The 19,618-nt window shown below is 30.4% G+C and overlaps 1 protein-coding gene across 2 annotated transcripts; it reads left to right on the top strand.

Annotated features, from left to right (window-relative positions):
• The first annotated feature begins 6,636 nt into the window (after positions 1 to 6,636).
• LOC137922204 (5'-AMP-activated protein kinase subunit gamma-3-like) lies at positions 6,637 to 14,782 on the top strand. Of its 2 annotated transcripts, none has more exons than XM_068765123.1 (2): positions 6,637 to 6,941; positions 12,512 to 14,782. In XM_068765123.1, exon 2 carries the CDS (start codon positions 12,590 to 12,592, stop codon positions 14,627 to 14,629), a length of 2,040 nt encoding a protein of 679 aa, XP_068621224.1. In that variant the 5' UTR covers positions 6,637 to 6,941; positions 12,512 to 12,589; the 3' UTR covers positions 14,630 to 14,782. The 2 variants fall into 2 exon arrangements, with proteins under 2 accessions (XP_068621224.1, XP_068621225.1); XM_068765124.1 differs by lacking the exon at positions 6,637 to 6,941 and adding an exon at positions 11,039 to 11,070.
• The last annotated feature ends 4,836 nt before the right edge of the window (positions 14,783 to 19,618 follow it).

Raw genomic sequence — 19,618 nt, 5'->3', positions numbered from 1 at the left:
TACGATTATTAAGAACACCCTGAATAAAATGATCTCTCCGTTATAAGTTGTATTAATTTATTTTTCCTATTGCAATGCGATAAGCCAATAACTCCATGGATATGAGTCAACGCGTATATAATAAAGTTTGACAAAACATTTTAGATCTTTCTTTTCCTATTTTTAAATCTAAAATAAAAACTTTATTTTAAAGTAAATCTTATTATAACATTCAGGATTTTTTTGTTAATCGAAATGTTTGGATCTTCTTTTGTTGAATCATTTACATGATTGACATTATAATGTACACATGAAAAATTATTAAATTTCATTGTTCTCCGACTTTTGAGTTACTGGTAGGCTCTTCTCAATAGATCAGTGTTCCGTGCCGGTGGTAGCTCACTACTTGTATAATGTTAAAACAATCGACGATTCAAAGGACACGTAAATGCCTACTTGAATAAAAATATTTTGAATTGAATTGAATTAAATTTGGATACACCCTTGTATCATATTTCGACAGCAAATGACCTTCGCATTCACCCCTTTAAAACTTTTATGCCTATCATCATCCTGTATGTGTTATTTTCTTTTTATGGTCGCGCGGGTTGTCTTGAAGATTATATTTGATACAATTGTCTTTCCGTTATATACGATTCAGTAAAATAAGTTGCCTAAGAAAGAACGGAAATGGAGTAAGATATAATACCAAGCTGTCAAAGCGGTTAGATTTCTGTTGTGGGGTTTCTCACTTATGATTTTAATCTTCCATAGGGTCAAGTATAAACAAAATAAAACTTAAGAGACGTTGATTTTGACAACACGACTAGCTATATAAAGGTTGATTGAAATAGATGTAAGTGCGTTACGGAATGTATAGAAAATTCGTTTTCAAAATTTGAATCACTACATATTTATTAAAATTAATTGCTATTTATTATCTGTCTCTGCAGAATTCTTTGCTTGAATCTATTGGCCTGCCGCATTCGAATAGAACCAATAAAATAACATGTTTTACAGTAATCAGTTTATACAGGTTGGTTCAAATCTTTTAATTATCATTTATCATCACTCTGAATAGTTTTTTTTAACTGAAATTTTGTATTTTAGTTTTAACAATTCTGTTTCATGACTAGATTATAATAAAAAAATGTTTATGAACCAATTTAAGCCATCCATATCTTAAGAATATTATCTATTACTGACACGTATATTAATGGAATTTAATTACTATTAATAGGTTAAAATGGTTAAATTATAGCTTTTTAAATTCTGTGATGTCATAATAATTTTTATTTACTACAGAAAATGCTTAGATTGGCCACTTTATATAAACTAACAAAGCAACTATACTCTTGATCAAGAACCTTGATTAACGATTTAAAGACTTTTTCTTTCAGATGCGTTATACAAGGAATATTTAATTTGTTTAAATGCCCTACTTCAATAAAACGGACTTTTAAAATGCTAATTAATTACAGTTTTACTGTAATTTTTCTTATGGTTATTAATTAGATAAATTTGATAACAGAATTTTAGCTTAAACGTCATATTAGAATTTAGTTATTCGCAATTACAGCACCTGGAAAAATTGCGAGCTATTTAATGTTGTTTTTTTTTTAATTTTATTATTATCATTATTTCATTTTATTTGTATTGTTTTAATAAGAAAATATTTATAAAAAATTGATCTTAAGTTCGGAGTTTTAACTATACACTACTATAATACATTTATTTTTATAAAATAGCAGCACCCTAAAAATTGCGTTTTAATATCATTATATATTTAATACGCGAAAATTTTCGTTGCTTCATTTATTACAATTTTGTTGCGATTAGTTTAGCTTTTGGAGATGTAGCTCTTTCTCATGATACTAATTACAATTGATTTTATGATTTCGAATGTAGTAGTAAATGTCTCATTGACCATGCGCGTAATGGACGTCCTTCAAATGAATAAATACTGAAACTAATTCGAAGTGTTGCGGCATATGGTAGTCTGAAAAAGATAGTGAACAAACAAAATAACAAAAATTAAAAGTTAAAAATATGTTGTAAGATCATTTAGACGTTTGCAAACTTCGATAGAATATGCCGTTTTAATTGTTGCCGAGAAATGTGAATGTAATGACATTAGCCTGAAATGCATGTATTTGGTATTATCACAGGAGATGAGGAGATAGTGATCACGGTTCGGATTTGCTTTACAAGAGTTGTCTACAACATTTAAAAGACTAAGACGAGTAGTGAAATAAATGACCCTTATTTAACTAACTGCAGAGTGGTATAGTAGTATTAATTTACCTGTTGTTTAGGAAGAAGTTCTAGGAAGTCCACGCAACAAATTCTTCATTCATTAGCACGAAGCGTCAGCGTACTCAGCCAAATGAACAAACGAGTGTGCGTCTACTTGTTCTTGAGTGTTATACTTCTTGGATGAGGAATTGTTAGATCATCCTTACAGCGTTGACCTTGCGTTTATTCTCAAATTTATGAAAACAAAAAAAATCGAGGAATACGGTTTCTAGATCCCAAAGAAGCGATGGTTACGGACAAAAACGTCGTGTTTCTTAAAATACTATGCATATATTGTCGAGGAAAATATCTTAAAAAACAATAAATTATTTATCAGTTGATATTTTAATTTTGGATATTCTAAAACCAGTGAGTTTCAGTGTCACAACAAAGTAATGTTGGTGGAGCAAGTTCATAAAAAAACAATTGGTTCGTTCCACAAAAACAGGTTTTTGTTATACAAAAAGTTTTCCTTGACGTATATTGAGCATAAAAGGATACCAATTATTTTTTGTCAGTGATCATAATTTTCTCTTTTCTGCTAATAATCATAATAAAATTTTTGTTTTACTGTAACAAAATAATTAAGACGTTCATTTGTTTTACGAAATAGATTATCCATAATAACAGAATATTTTTTGGAATTTTCAAATACATATTTTATTTAACCATTATATTTGCACCGATTCGTATCAAATTTTTGATTGTTAAAAAGTTGCTTTTGAATTGGTTTTGTAACTACACCCAATTCTCTCTTTACACGATCTTTTTTTAAAAAACTGTGAAATTTTTTGTTATAACACAAAACTCTATTTTTTTTAATTTCAGTTTTGAACGTGCTTCTAGAAATTTCTCTATAAAGCAGCAAAGTACATTTTTGGAATATCATATAATCTCCGGATCTTGGTCCAGTCCGTAATAAGCCCGTACGCTTATTATTATGTAGCAATGAATAATTGCGTAGTTGATATTTATTTGTATTTTTATATGTTTCACGGTACAACAATTCTAATACTTTTCTAGTAAAAAATGTTTTCGTTTAATAAATATTTACGTAAAGTTGCGGAATATTTACCATATGTCACACGTATTTTACACGAAATTTTTTGTACACTTCTAAATAATGAAAAAAAAATTAAGCCAAAACTGGAGTTTTGTTATTTTATTAAATTATAAATTGCGTACAGTAAATATTAAGATTTTTCAAGCTATACGAGCTGGTAGAAGAGGTTTGTCCCTTCCGCAGTGTGTCCGCATTCAGCACGGTGCATGTATTTGTGGCTGTTACGATTGGTCGCATGCCCTAGTACTATTTGTTGCTCGCAGAGCGGGCAAACGTCCAGTTATTCTAATTTTACTTATAATCGATGCCATCGCACCGCAGCCGACTCACCGGCAAAGACTTGTTCAGTAGTCAATGGCGTAAAGGGTTATGAGAACCTCTAATTAGTTTTCATCAACATTTACACATTCGTTACATTCTGTCGCCTTATATTTTTATAATTTTAGAACGATGTTTTTTTTAAAACCCTTACTTCGGAACGTTTACATATAATAAAACATTAGATTTTTTAAATTTAATTTCGTTTCACAAAAAATACAATATTTTTAACTATTTCACCACATAAACCATTTGTTTGTTTTGATGCACACATTCACTTACATCTATAACTTTACAGAGTAGATAAAGTAGACATAATTAAAACAGGTTTACCGTAAGTTAAATTACTTTTACAATTTACATTTAATTTAATAATTAATAAATAAATAGCTACATATAAAAAGAATTGTATTTCACTTTGTAGTTTCTGTTATTTATTTTTCATTTAAACTCTTCGAGTATATCATTTACTAGGATATAAATATTATAGGGTAATGATCGCCTTCCTTAATAGTTTTTTTTTTTTATATTTGAAGTTTTCCGTGGGTAATGCTATTTGTGCATATTTTGTACGCAATTGGCCTCTGTACATCATAATTATTGTACTGTTCTATTAGTAATGACACATGAACTCACTTGTGGATGGGTAAAATGTAGCGGAATATTAAAACATTATTGCTGTATTGTTCTTTGATGTTTTCGGTAATAATCCTTTTAAGCAGACTAGTTTGAAGTATGGATATACTGTCAAGGTATAATTTAAACGTGTGCCAATAACTAATGTTAAAATATGATATAATAGACTCTGCCAAGGTCATAAAGGTGTTTAGGAATATCTAATTAGACAGAACGTATCTAATTACACAAATTTGTAATCAATGCTCGTAATTTTTCCTCATAACACCGATAACTCCAATTAAATTTTTGTTTAATTTCGAGCTATTATGTGTTTTGTATCATATTATTATATTTATTTATAATCAGGATAAATACTGCCTACCATAGTATAGTTCCAATACATATTTGATAATTTTTTTTGTAAAATTCTTTTTAATAATAAACAAAAAATACGGTATGGTACGTATACCTAATCTTTATGTGAAGATTCCATTCACCATTTCCAGGTAAAACACCGAATATGTAATTTTTATCTCAGAACCTATTGAATTCTTAAATTATGATCCACATTTTTTGTCGCCGTCACACTCTTGATCTTAACTATTAATATTAGAAAGCTATTTCGTTAATAATTTATTTATTGGCTGTTAAATTTGTATGGGAACGGTTTGGATGATTACAGTTATAAGGTCGCATCAGCCTTGCAATAAGGGGATTTATAGAAGAACCAAAGTCACGATATAGCTTGAAGAATTACTTTCCTCAAGTGGTAGTGATCGCCTTTGAGTTGCGACAAGCCGGTAGGCGCGGCGAGGGTAAGCCTATCACTAGATGAACCGATGATGTACTCTAGGTCGCTAAAAGTCACTGGTCTATGCGTTGCAGTGGGCGGCAATCGGCTGACACGATGGCGATGATGATAATGTATCTTGTTTTACTCGTAACTATTTTTAAAACAATATAATAATGATTATCGATTGCTTTGCAATAAGTGCTAAGGTTTGGTGCTTACTTACCAACACATCTACTAAAGAGAAACATCACCAAACACAAACATTTTTGAATATTGATATGTTATTCAACATAAAACAATAGTATTAATATTATTTTCGTAGTAATCCATGTACGATTCCCCGAAGAGACAAAATAAAGTATGTACTTTAAATAACTAGCAATTGTTCGTTTTCGGATATAAACTTTGTCCATTCTTGTGACACACTAATTAATGTCTTTTTACATACCATATTATATAGTCTCATAAAAAAAATTTCTTCTTTTTCGAGCTTAGTTTGATAGTTAGATTTAATATCAATCTGTCTTACAGTACTCAATTTAAATCGGAGACGATTATTATAGGAGATCATTTGGTAATAAAAAACAGATAATAGGCTAAATGAGTTTTATCTGTTCGAACGCTAATATAATCGGGACAGAATGTTAAAAACAATTTGTATATGTCTACAAGATATAGAAAAAGCCGCTATGTATATTAAATTTTGTTAGTCAGTTTATTCATTTTTATCAAGATTGTCTTAAAAATGCAAGGGACAGTGCAAGATGATCCAAACATATTCAAAGACTTTTCATTGGTTTTATTTATTTTTCTTTACATAAGTAGAACGATTTTTGATATTCGATATTTGCAGTAAATGTTTTTTTCGAGTGGCTGTATTTTGCAAATTTGTATTCTATGTCCATAGTAGGTACCATACATATTTATTTCACATCGGAGTAAATGAAAATAAGTGTTTGTGTTATATTTCAATCGCATTATATATCATTAATCTTTTATATTAAAGCGATGAGCCTGAAGCAGCCCTGAACCGAATAATCTGTGACGGATCTCGGAATAAATAAATAAATCTTAATTTTTGACTTACCCTGAACCTCTTTTTTGGGAGGTCTCAATCCTATCAGGTAATTAGGTTATTTATATCATTACTTTATAATATACAAATATATATTTTTTAATATGACTACAACCAGTAAGAAATGAAATATTACGTTTTTTATATTTATGTGAGAATAAATGTTATGTTTAAAATTGTTAAATTTACCAAAGAAAGATATTTTATCATAAAAGATATACATCAATGTATTATTAAGTATCAAAATTAATGAAATTATAATTGAAACTAAATAAAATTCTTAAAATTTACTTTAACAAATGATCACGTATGTAGCTGATAACATATTTATTAAATATCGGACGCAAGCGCATGCCGCAAATCGCTTCTCTGTGTATTTAATACGCATCCATCGATAAGTGTGTTAGTTGGACGCGTGTGTGCGTGCGCTGGCTCATATTTGAGTGAACGCAGCGGCATCAGCGGCCCGCAAGAGAATTATAGCGTGAACACTGACTGGCTCGTTTCGATGCCGTCAGCGCTTACATTTCAACGCTGTGTGCGACTGACTGTAAATTGTACTAATTGGGCATGGCGGTCCCTTCTGACAAAACAGTGGTTTCATCAATAACTACCCCAGTGGCCATATTACACGTCTGTACGAGCATTCAGTGAATTGTTTAGTCGTGTTAAGATTCAATACCAACGCACGCAAAACTATCGTTTAGTATTGAGTGCACGATGCACTTTGCAAGTGTGTGCGTGTATGCAGTGTTCATAAATAGTCGGTGCGAGAGGAGTTCGATCTAATGATATCTATTGTAAGTATAAGTAAGTCTAATTAATAGGTTGAGAGCGAACGGCAAAGATATTTTGAGGTTATGTTATAAAATGCAGGTTCAAAAGTTGTATCAGTGCCGGGCAATCAATATTTTTGTACACATTATCAATGTTAGGAATGTTCAATGTTATGATTATGTTTCTGTATCTCATTAGGCCTATAATATTCCATTTCATTGTCACATGTTAAAGTAACAGAAGTTAAATTAGTGTTTGGCGGTCTAAATCTGCTACTTTTTCGTGAATCGCAAAGGGCGACCTTCAATACTAGATTCACATAAGGTTGATTTTCGCTGCAAAATATAAAAATGATAAAGGAATGATTACTCGGCATTGAAAATAATTATCGGTTAGTAATGAACTGATTATTTTTAAATCATGTTTTTAATGATTTGCGATTGGCCCAGATAACATGTAAATTTTTAATCGGTTAGTTTTTTTATATTATTGCCATCAAATTCTTTAGCCTACGAATCTAACTTAACTTCCATATTTTATGAGCGTTATTAATATTAAAAAAAATTTCTTCCTTCTATGTACTTATAATAATGTTTTAAAATGTCGAACATTCTCCTAAATGGCAGTTTTTAAGCAAATGCAGAAAATTTGGAATAGTTTTTGTTGGTAAACATTTGTTTGTATTCACAGACGGGGATATTATTGTGATGTAAAAGCTGAAAACATATTTAAAAAACAAAATTCTTGTACATAGAACACATGTCGAAATTATATTTTATCGTTATTTACAAAATATTTATTTTACTGATAAAATATTTCTTTCTCAAGAAGCCGTCTCGGTATACAGCGTTGATTGCAATTTAGCTGCTACTTATCAAAAGATAAATTTATTATGTTTCATGTTGTCGTGAACGGACGCGATCCAATACTGTATCTCTTTTCTATTTTAAAACCTTGGTCGCATTATAATCTTAAAGTAAGCACCTTGCCGATCTCGTCAAGATTTCGCATGTAATAGCAAATTCATAATATGAGAAGATACTTAAAGTATTAACGATAAGTTCAATAGATAGGACTAGTCTTCGAGAGGGGTATCAATCACATGAAGAGGCGAGTCGATTATGCTCTTATAATTGAAAATAGCTTTGGTAGAGAGTACTCGTACATAAAATATTAGCAAACAAATTAATAAATCTGACAATATTAAGAAATTAATCGAAAGAAAATTGCAATTTCTGAATGAACGATACAAATATATAGATCTTAACCCATATTTTTATATTACTTGTATAACAAGTTTGATAAATAATCTATGAGTTAAAAAGTTCCATAATTTTAATAGATTTCATATATAGTTTAACTAAATTTAGGACACTGTTTATAATACTCTCTAACAATGATAATGACAGGTTTCACTTGATAATCTTTATTCTCTCATATATATTCTATTCGTGTTCTTATGTTCCTAATTCTTTTAACGCGAATAATTTCATTTAATTTTTAAAACAACTAGCATTTTTGAATGTACATTGAGAGGTAAAATTTTCTTAAATAAGAGCTAATTTTTAAAACACTTTGATGTCTCGAAAGCGATTTGTATCTTATCTGTGGTATTACGTAGATAAGTACACAAGAATTATTTATCGCAAAGACTGGGATTACTACACCGTGATTTGAGTATGGTCATTCGCAAACATTCAACGTCCTCATTAATAGTTATCTTTACCTCATACATCATTCAATCCTTACAAATTCTTTTAACGTTCGATGTAAGTTAATAAATAATAAGTAGTATACTCGTAATATTCTTGATACGCAACTTCTGTGATGCTGGTAATGCAACAAGCGCGAAATATTTAGTTTGCTGGGTACACGCATAAAGTACATATTACCGTAACATGAATATCAACAAATTTGTGCATATTTTAGTTGAAAAAGCAAGACTTCGTAATTCTCTTACGAATTATTTACATAAATATTTGTCGTCTGTGGCCGCTCGGCACCATATCTGGGCGTCATTGCATAATTGTAAAAAATTGATGTTTTAACGATAGTTTAACTGTTGTATGAAATGTCTATTTGGTTCCATCTTACTTCACCTTTCACTTTGCAGTTAGAAATTTTTATTTAATTTTATCAATTGCCTCGCCAAAGAATAAAGGAATGGTTTTATTATATTTTAGTTCCGTTAAGGTTTATTTTGAATATTATCTTGTTAAGTGAGTAATATCATTATTTTTTTAAAAACATAAATTATATAACAAATACAAAAAGACACCTATTTTTTTGATATATATAATATAATTGATAGAGAAGATATAAATATGTCCACTCGGCTGCTAACTCTTCTCTATGTAAAGAAACTTACTGAACAACTAAAACGAACATGTATAAATATTTCATGAATTGTTTTCGTGAATTATTTATAATAAATATAAAGAAAATTCAGGAGGAATTTTAGATTTTTTTTTTAATTTTACTTGAAATTCCTACGAATTTTTTTCTAATAAATAGAGAACAGGAACTTCAGTTGAGATTTTAAAAATAAATAATAACTGAACCGAACCCAAGAGAAGCTAACTAGACTAGATATTAGAAGCGATAATCGTCGTAAAAATAGAGAGTTATATTTATTATCTTTTTACCAATTTATATGTAGATAAATTTGTATTATGGTATGCCGCGATGATACGGTAAAGTGTTTAGTATTATATTAGCTAAGATTATAGCTACAATCAAATTTCAAATGCGTTATAGACCAATCTGCTACGGTCCAACGGTCCAGTTCATCGTTCATAAGTAAACGTTAGAATGTCACAACTTGTTAGCTCCCAGATAAACGTTTGACCTATGTATTTGTTACAAATAGTGCTAGTAGGTCTCACGCGTGAGCCACCGACCCGTGCAATATTGAAAGGCCGTCTACTCCCGTACGATCATTATTCGAGCGTCACTGCTTTCATCGAATATTATTATTAACATCATAAGGGTATCGATCGCGATTCCCTCCTTCTCTCCCTCTTCGTGCTGACTACGTCATCGTTTACCTGCGCAACGAGACGTCACAGATTTATGACGATATGTTACGTCATTGTCCATCGCGCCTGCGCGTTGTTTCTGGAAAGTTTTATCTAAATTTAGACCTCCTTTTGCTGTCGACTATACGATAATTGTATATTAAATGATTAGCTTTCACTTAGCTTATTCGTTATTATTGCGTAAATGGTTAAATTCTATTTATAATTCCTAATAATAATTGACCTCTTAGATGTTCGGGAGTAAAAATTCTTTATTTTTATACGACAATGAAAGAAAAAAGTATTCAAATATTCCGTTTAGTTTCTATTCGAGATTATAATAAATTATCAACATTGTTATTCTCTATTATAGTAGTCTTTTTCTATAAAATGTTAATAATTAAAATAATATTTGGGTTAAAATAAATTTCAATCATATTGTTCATACATAAACATAAATATTTACTAATTTGCATAAACAAAAACGCTAATCTTTACTCAAAACGATAATCTTAACTTAGTGAAAAAATACTTTTTTAGTTTATACGGTTATACATATTCCTTTCTTATTAATCACCGCAATTTCAAACTTATTGAATACATTCCTAAGATCTATTTTCAACCCTCACTTTACTCGCCGTTTTAATATTGGTAATTAATTACTAAAAGTATAATCAATTTTATTTAACGTATACAAAGTACGTTTATGGTTCAGGGTCCATAATCCATTGTACTTATAATAAATGAATGTACGTTTATTTAAACAGGGTGGTTTTTTTCACAATATCAAAATATTACAAATATGTTTAATGCTAACATTAACATTCATATTTTTTTATAATGAAGAAGAATTATAAAAGAACAACTGCTTAACAAGAATTCGTTAATATATTATAAGGAAATGTTTCAACGTTTCCTTTCGCGCAAATTTCTTTTAAAACCTAACCCACCCGCCGGCAGATGTCGTTGAAAACCTTTCCGTCATATAACAACATGGCGCACCACGCCGGCGTGAATATTTCGCAACCCTAGTGAAATGTTTTAATTTTAATCTATTTTGTTTGTTAAAACTCATTTTAGTGTGAATACGTTCTTGGTATTATTTAAAAGAAGATGATTATCCGGTACAAATCAGGTATGTCGCTCACTCGTTCCCTTGTACAAAATGACGTTTCCGCATCTTCTCGAAGTATTGATTAGGTGGGAGTTTAACGTGTATTCAGTGAATATCTTTTACTATTCGTGTTGAAATCAACGAACAATTAAAGTCAATGAGAGTAAAAAATATTGAAGTAAATAGCAGTGGAATATAATTAGTGCCGTAAAAATAAAAAAAATGGTGCATTGAAAAGCTGCAGAATGTTACCTCATCACGTTGCTTAGCAACACTATAACCTTACGTTCGATAAAATGATTATTTTTATTTTTATAGGCATGGTTTTTGTATACGTTTTATTCTGTTATGTAATTTTAATTTAAGTACCTATATATTGTATAAAAAATTCAGTTAATTGAATTCATTTAAAATAAATTGTTATTAATGAACAAACTAAACACAACATAGTTATCCGTTACGGAATTAGAAGGGAAGAGCTTATTGTTTGTGATGCTTCATGAAGTCTATCAGTAAACTAATTAAATTATACATTACGTACACTTAATTACAGCAAATGGAAAAAAGATGTCTCATAATTGTTGGGCAATAGCAATATTAAATTTGTCGCATTCTTCACTTATTTGGTTTATTATGTTCCTTTAAAAAAATTAGCTTTTTCGCTAGTCGCGTAGTTAGCGTTTCATTCGAATAAAAATAACAAAAGAAATAACTCGTTAGTATTTATGACATTGTTACTACACCGACAACTTGGATAGACAGTACATTTTTAGTAATACCACGTGTACTTTTAAAGCATACACGAAATGTTAGTTCTGTTAGTTTTTAATGTACAAAAAAACGTTAGGTACATAAAATGTTGTGGTGTCAATATTTTTGTTAATAATTAAAATCAAACGACATTGTTATTACAAGAGACGAGAAAATGCGAGGTTTTAAACTGCTGCAAAGTGATGCATGTTGTGAAGCCAGGGTTTTGAAATACGAAACTTATACTGTTTTATGTTTGCGCTGACCCACTTGAAATATAAAATATCTACCGAATCCGCTGTACCACCCCATATGGGCCGCACGGTTTAGTCAGTCTGCCGCATCTACGTTCAGGACGGCAACGTATATACTTATATACAACATATTTGTTTCCTTATCCCCCAACTCGTCGCGATGGTCTTAAATGCGGTACAGCGGTTTTGGTATCACTATAGTGTGAATCACGGCCCTGTGTTACCTAAGTTATGAACGTTTTAAAGTGCATCATAATAATATTTGTCTGCTACTGTTAACTTCTTTTACAAAAGATATCAACTTCGTAACGGATACTCCATCGAGATTCTAAGAAACATATTTTTACTGATATAAAATAAACAGAGGGAATACGAGTTATTAATAAATTAATATTTTCTGAAAAAAAATTAACATTTGAACACCCAAAGGTTAATTCGATTGTTGTTTTTATTTTCAGGTGTCACAGCCTTCACTTCTGGATAATGATACATGAAGTAGGTATTAAATGTTTATTTAAATGTAGTATCATTTGGATATGGACCCAATACTAGAAAATGAATCTGCAACATCGGAGTCGCCATCTAAACATGGAAAATCAAAGCAAAAACATAAGAAAAAAAGAAACCAAATTGAGATGCAGCAAGATAACCAAACTGTGGTTGGTGATAAGAAGAGATTTGTCGTCACAACACTATCTACATCTAACGAGAATGAAACTACTTCCGAAAGTATTGCACGAAATAATGTGCACACAGTACATTTTGGCACTCGTGGTGTAGAATCTCAACGGCCCCACGTGCGTTCAATTTTTAAAGAAAAACCAGCAGAAACTTCTAGGCCGTCAAGCACTGAAAGAGATTCAAATAAAAAAGAATACGAAACATTTCATGGTACTTCTTCGAGTCCACGAAGTTCTATTTTTGATATATTTCGATTAAGAAGAAAAAGTGACGCTAAAAAACATCAGTCTATTATACAGAACGTAAAGGGTGCTTCGGCTAATACTTCTAAATCAAATGACAGTGACGAATCATCCAAAGATGAGAAAAATGGCGAATCAAAAGATTCTCATAAAAAATATTATCATACTGTTACGGGTGCATCATCACGAAAATTTAGTCCAATTACTAGGGTAATGGATATTTTTAGAAATAAACCGCACACGGAACCTAATCAATGTCCTGCTGATATTACTAAAAAGAAGCATACGAAACAAGTTCGGCGTTCTTCAATAGAAACGACGTCGCCAACATACCATAAAAATTCATATGCATCACTAGAGCCTGCGCAAGCTAAGCAGTTATTTAGAGAAGTTCGCGGTTTACCTAAATATGATCCGTATTTATCCATTGTACAAATATCTATTGGAGGACGAGACAAGACCAGACTTTTATTAAATTTTTTTAAATATCACAAATGTTACGAAATTCTGCCTAAATCAGCAAAAGTTATAATTTTTGATACTCAATTTCCGGTAAGAAAAACTTTTCCTACATTAGTATCTCATGGCATAAGATCAGCGCCTCTTTGGGATGCAAATAAGAAATTGTTAGTAGGCATGATAACAGTAACAGATTTTATTAGAATCCTCCTTCATCTCGAAACAGAAAATTTGTCGATGGAAGACTTGGAACGACATACCCTACATAGTTGGAAGAAAATTTTACGTCCTACAAGAAAGCCTTTATGTAGCGCAGGACCAGATCAATCGCTACATGAAGCTATTAATTTGTTAAATAAAAATAGAATCCATCGCCTTTTAGTCATTGATCCATTCTCTGGAGATGTTTTATACATATTGTCTCATAAAAGAATTTTAAGATTTTTGTTTGTGTATTTGAACGAATTCCCTGAATTGACCTTTTTTCATAAAACGTTATTAGATTTAAAAATTGGTACATTTGATGGAATATTCTCTGTAACAGAAAACACTAGTATTAAAGAAGCTTTCAAACTGTTGTTAGAAAAAGATATTTCAGCTTTACCTGTTTTAGACGAAAATGGCACTCTTATAGATGTTTATGCGAAGTACGAAGTTTTGAATTTGGTTAGTGAAAAATTGTACTTAAATTTATCACTAACCATAAACGAAGTAAGGAATAGAAAAAAAGACTGGGAAGAAAAGTTACACAAATGTCGTTCAAGTATTACTCTGTATGAGGCCTTAGAAGTTATAGTTAGAACTGAAAGTCATCGATTGTTGCTAGTTAATAAGGAGAATAAATTAATAGGAATTGTTTCCTTGTCTGATATTTTGACGTACTTGAATAGGATTATTCCGACAGAAAAAAAAGTTTCTTCGCTTCAAGAAATATTTAGACCGCTCGAAGAAAATAAAGTTCCCGAGTCTGCTAAAGAGAGCGAGAATGAAGTTATTTCCATAGAAGTACCAAATTTGTTGGCACAAACTGTACCTGAGGCTAATGAAGCCATGTCGAAATCAAATAGTGCTGTTGATATTACTTCCGCGGATGTAACCTCTACAATAAATTTAGAGAACAACATTGAGAATAATTGTAAAATCGCAAACCAAAATGTTAACACTAATAATGTTGATTCTGTAGTAGATGAATGAACATAAATAAAAATGTTATTATCCTAATTATCCCAAAGAAATTGTGAAAGAGTCATTAGCAAAATTAGTCTATTAATCTCAAACTATGCTTACTGCTTGTCTGTAATGATATTGTATTAAAACCGTTGTTATTAATAGTAATCGAATACACCTCATTGCCTTATTCTTTATTTATTTCATTAAATTATAATATAATGCTTAATCTTAATAAAATATTTTAGCAATATTTATGTTTTTATTTTTGACTATAGCATTTAAAATTTTAATTTTCTTATCTCTAGCTAATATCCCTTTACCTTTTGAATCAATGAATTTTAAGGTATTTTTAACGATAATGCTTTTAGTTAGAGGTCTAAAGTTAAAAAGTAAAACGTTTTAATAAATATTAAATTTTTGGTTTGTTTGGTTAATTCCAATATTATTTTTAAATTTTGTACGTATATAGTAATAAATAATTTTAATAACCTATGATAATGTGCAGATGTTACAAATGTAATTTATTAAGTGGAATTGGAAGCGGTTATTGCATGCGACTGTAACGTGATTTAGTGACCCTGATCGTCAGCAAATTTGCAACATTCTATTTTATGATCTATCATACGATAAACCGTAATGTGTGTGATACAAACATTTATTGTCGATTTTGTTCTGATGTCTCGAAACAGGCATAAGCGGAATGCTACAAAAACCTGTTAAAATAAACTCAAGGACACTCGTGTTGATTTGTTGAGCATAAAAGCTTTTTTTAACGCGCAGATTTTATGTAGAGCAATGTAATTTAAAACAATGTAAATTGTTTGCAATGACATGTTAGTATATACCTATTAGTTGGTTATGTTTTTGGTAGTATAGGGCCTTTGTATATAACATGAGACTCTGGCAAAACTGAAAACGTAATAATATGATGCACGTACACAAAGTACTCAAATATAAATATATTTTAAATATGAACCGTATCTGGCAAACAATTTACCTATTTGAAGTAGTTATTAAGGCCTTTTGCACAATTCAAATTAGCAAAGAAATGGTTTATCTTTTTTTCTCAACACAAAAAAGTAAATTTTTAATAATCTTTTTAGGACAATTTAATTATTATCATGTTTATATTATTCGTACCTACGTAAAATTTATTAATTTAATTGATAGTTATAATTAGGAATTGGGTGCAAGTCGGTGCAGCAAAGTGTAATAAAAAGTCTAGGGACCGGTCTACGGTACAAGACCGAAGCCGGAATCTTTTTGCATCAAGGTTGCACTGTTTCTTTTTGCAAAAAAGATATACTTTATTAGGACCTTTGAGGATATTGATATTATTTACTATTCAAAAATGTTCGAACTTGGGGAGTGTGAAGTGACCTAAATTATAAAAAAAATGATTATCTCTTGTACCTATTATGTTTGAAGTAACGTGACATCTGTAGACTGAATATATATTATTATAGAACTAGTAGCGGCCCACTCGTGAGAAACCGGTAACTCACTTGTCACTGGTTAAATAAATATGGAAGCTTGTCGTGTGATTGTGAGACCAATCTGCCTACACATTGCCACTGTACAAAGAACTGATGTTACGGGGACTGGTATTGGGTATAACCAAAGATTTTTAAATTGATTGCAATAACTGTTTTGATTATAAAAATCAAATAATGTTTTATCTTGCTATGCATGTTAAACATTATGCTTAAAGATTTAAATGTAGACTGATAAGTATCTGTATCATTATAGTACTTATTAATTGAGCAGTAAAAGCATAGATTTAATTTAAATTGTGGAGTTTTCATTAATTAAATTTTACAAATAACTCTGGCCTCATGTAATGCACATACTGAATTTAAGAGAAAGGTGTGCTAGCATCTCCATACATCTGATGTTTGGGTTATGAATAGAAGTTTTTTAAATGTCTAAAAACGTAAAACTGTTTCTTGAAACATAATATTCCCCCAAATAAACACAAGTGTAAATATTGACTGTATAGAGGCGCACTTTTACCTTGGGCCCCAATTTTAATTCGAGACATTTTAAAAAGTACAGATTTAATTTTTGGGGGTAGTAGAGATTAAGGGTAGACGCCTATAAATAACAGTGGACATTGTGCGGCTGAAAATATAATAACGATGACTGCTGCGATACTCAGGCGCTGTTTAATTTCAACTATTTGCATTATACTTACTAGTTAGACGGAGAGTTAAATTAGTCTGTAACCAACACTTGGTTAGCTCGGATTTTGTTGGTCTAGGACAACAATGTAGTTGTTGTTTTAAGAGCACACAATATCGGCATCGTGTGGTTCTACTGTGCCTTTTAGTCACCGGATATTGACCGAAAAATAGACATCCATCCCTTTGTTACAGATATATTCTTCGCCTGCAAACGAAGTGGTTGTCTTCCGCGTTTAGCAGTCGTCAAAACCAGTTGTAATCGCTACACCGAGATGGAGCTTCATCGTCGAAAGCTGTACAAAATATATAGTTATATTGTTGTTCATTGAGACCGAAAAAAAAAGTTCACATTTAATACGGTAATGACGCCGAAACGGTAATTTTAAGTAGCCGCCAATTTGCGAAAATATATAAAAAAAGAAAATTGATATCGTTCCATTTTTAATGTTTTTTTTTATATTTTAATCTGGACAGTTTTTAAAACCTGCAGTGTCGCCAGTATATTATGTAAAGCATTTGTTTTGTTATGTTGAAATTTTTAATTTCTTTCTCGGGAAAAATGATTTGTGGATGTGTGTTCCGTGAGGATTGGTGAATATTTTATGTATTACAGATTTGGGACCAATATTCTTATTACATTAATAATCCTTGTATAAATTCTGTGTAAAAACTAAATTTCACTGGCATTAAGTTAATTTGATCATTAACTTATTTGTCATTTGTTTTTAGTTCCAAGGACTATTTTTCAGCTAATCTAATACAAAGCTAATTTAATACAAAGGTGTTTCTTCGCTCTCTTTTACAGTGCAATTATTATGATTGTAGTTCATGTTCGTTATTTAGGTTTACGTAAATATTAACATAAAAAATGTTTTATTTTGTCGTAAAATATTGATAAATATTTGTATATATCTTTTATAATGTAATTTTAGAACGGCATCAAGTTTTTTTGAAATTTAGTTATAAAAAGGTACAATAAAATTTCTTTCGTTCCAGTGTACGAACCAGGAAGTTTTTTTTTTTAAATATCCTTGGTTTGTATTTATTTGTTTTTAGATAACATAAATTTAATTCCAGCAAACTAGTGTGGCACAAAAAAACGAGCATTACCATATATAGGCTGATTGGTTATTGGTGTAATACCAAGGGGTGAATGTATAGCTCTTTTTCTGTCAATCAGTATACGTAATTATAATGCAGTTAGAAAAAGTGTTTACAAAATTCGGATTATTACATATTAAAATTAATTATTGCTGACCATATGTCGCTGCAGACCGGCAGAAGTTATTGGAATGTCACATACCAATAGAAAATAATAAGTTAAATTAACATATTTCAGAGTGATCACTTTATAAAAGATGATTGGAAATAGTTGTAAAAGCTTTAAAGCGTTTGCTCACAAATGTGCCATACATTCACTTCTTTAAAGGTTTTACACACATCCGATCATCCTGTATGCCGATATGTACGATTTTTAGCCAAACGAGCTCGTTGAAATATCTACGCACCGCATGAATTTTATAAAATATCTTGCCTATTAACCAAAAAAAAAAAAAACTAAAATCAGGATACTTTTTACTAATATTAAAACAAAGCTCGCGTCACTCATGTGTTAATTATTCTAACATTAGCTATAGCAACCAAACCGAAACATCGCATCAAGATGGTAACTGTCAAAAATGATTAGTATAGTGATTAGTATTAATAGTAATAATCACCTTTTTTAGATTACAGGACATCGAAATAGTTGAAATGTATTCATTTCTCATAATATATGAATAGCGCCAAAGTTTTCGGTGTTAGAGCAATTTTTTAAACAAATCTTTCGTAAAATTAATTTATAAAACATTTATGTAGGCTAGAATATGCAATTTTTTTTTCAAAAATAACGTTTAAAAGCTTATTTTTAAATAGCATTTGTATGCATTGTTTGAGTTTTAAATAGCTTCCATCATGGACATAGTTATAGGCTTTGTTGGATGTCTAGAGTCGAGACAGGTCTTTGCTCAATAAATTAGAAAATTAACATATTAATCGATCAAGCAGAGGTCATCCAGTCGACATAATTCAGATAAGATGAACTTGTTTTCTTACAAAATATATATCAAGGATATTTTTTCTTATCATTATATTTCGTTACTGTTTTGAAATTTAAATCATTATAAGTTAGCCTGATTTTCAGGCGAAGTTTCTAGTAAATTTTAAATAAATAATTAATTTAAATAAAAATTTCTTTACGAATCATTAAATATTAATCATTCTGACATAAATTGTTCTACTTATAATTTAGCTGTTAATAATTATTGTTGTTAAAATGTTTGATATTATATATATATTATTGTTGACGTGTCAGTTCATAGACACCCACTACAAGATATAGGCCTTCCCCAACGATATCTATAGGGTGACATACCATCGCCACGCTTGGCTAGCGAGTTAGCGATCGCAGTGTCGTATTATGGTACGCAGAGGATACTGCTGCTCATCCTCTAACAACTTGTTTGCGAGCAGTTACAATCCTATGTAATGAACGCACAAAATGTGTTATATATCAGATCGTATGCTGAGAATCGAACTCGTGACCTGCGATCGCAAGTTCAGTCCTCTACCGCGGTGCTAACACTGCTAGATATAACATTATATAATTAATGATGTAACAAATATAATTAAGTAGTTATGTTGATTATGAGAACTATTAAGAAAATTATTCTGTTATTAAATTAATAATTATAAACGTTACAAATTCCGATTGTTACAACTTAGGAACTACATGCAAAATTACACCCTGAAGATATGAGCTTAGAAAGACTGCTTTTTACTTAGAAATTGA

This window comes from Battus philenor, unplaced genomic scaffold (genome assembly GCF_028537555.1).
Source record: "Battus philenor isolate CCGP_79_NKW_IND1 unplaced genomic scaffold, ilBatPhil1.0.hap1 SCAF_2, whole genome shotgun sequence".
NCBI lineage: Eukaryota > Metazoa > Arthropoda > Insecta > Lepidoptera > Papilionidae > Battus > Battus philenor.
This window is presented reverse-complemented; position numbering and strand designations above follow the sequence as displayed.

What these genes read in the sequence shown, in the direction of transcription:
- LOC137922204 (XM_068765123.1), top strand. Translation starts at nt 12,590, where the DNA reads ATGGACCCAATACTAGAAAATGAATCTGCAACATCGGAGTCGCCATCT.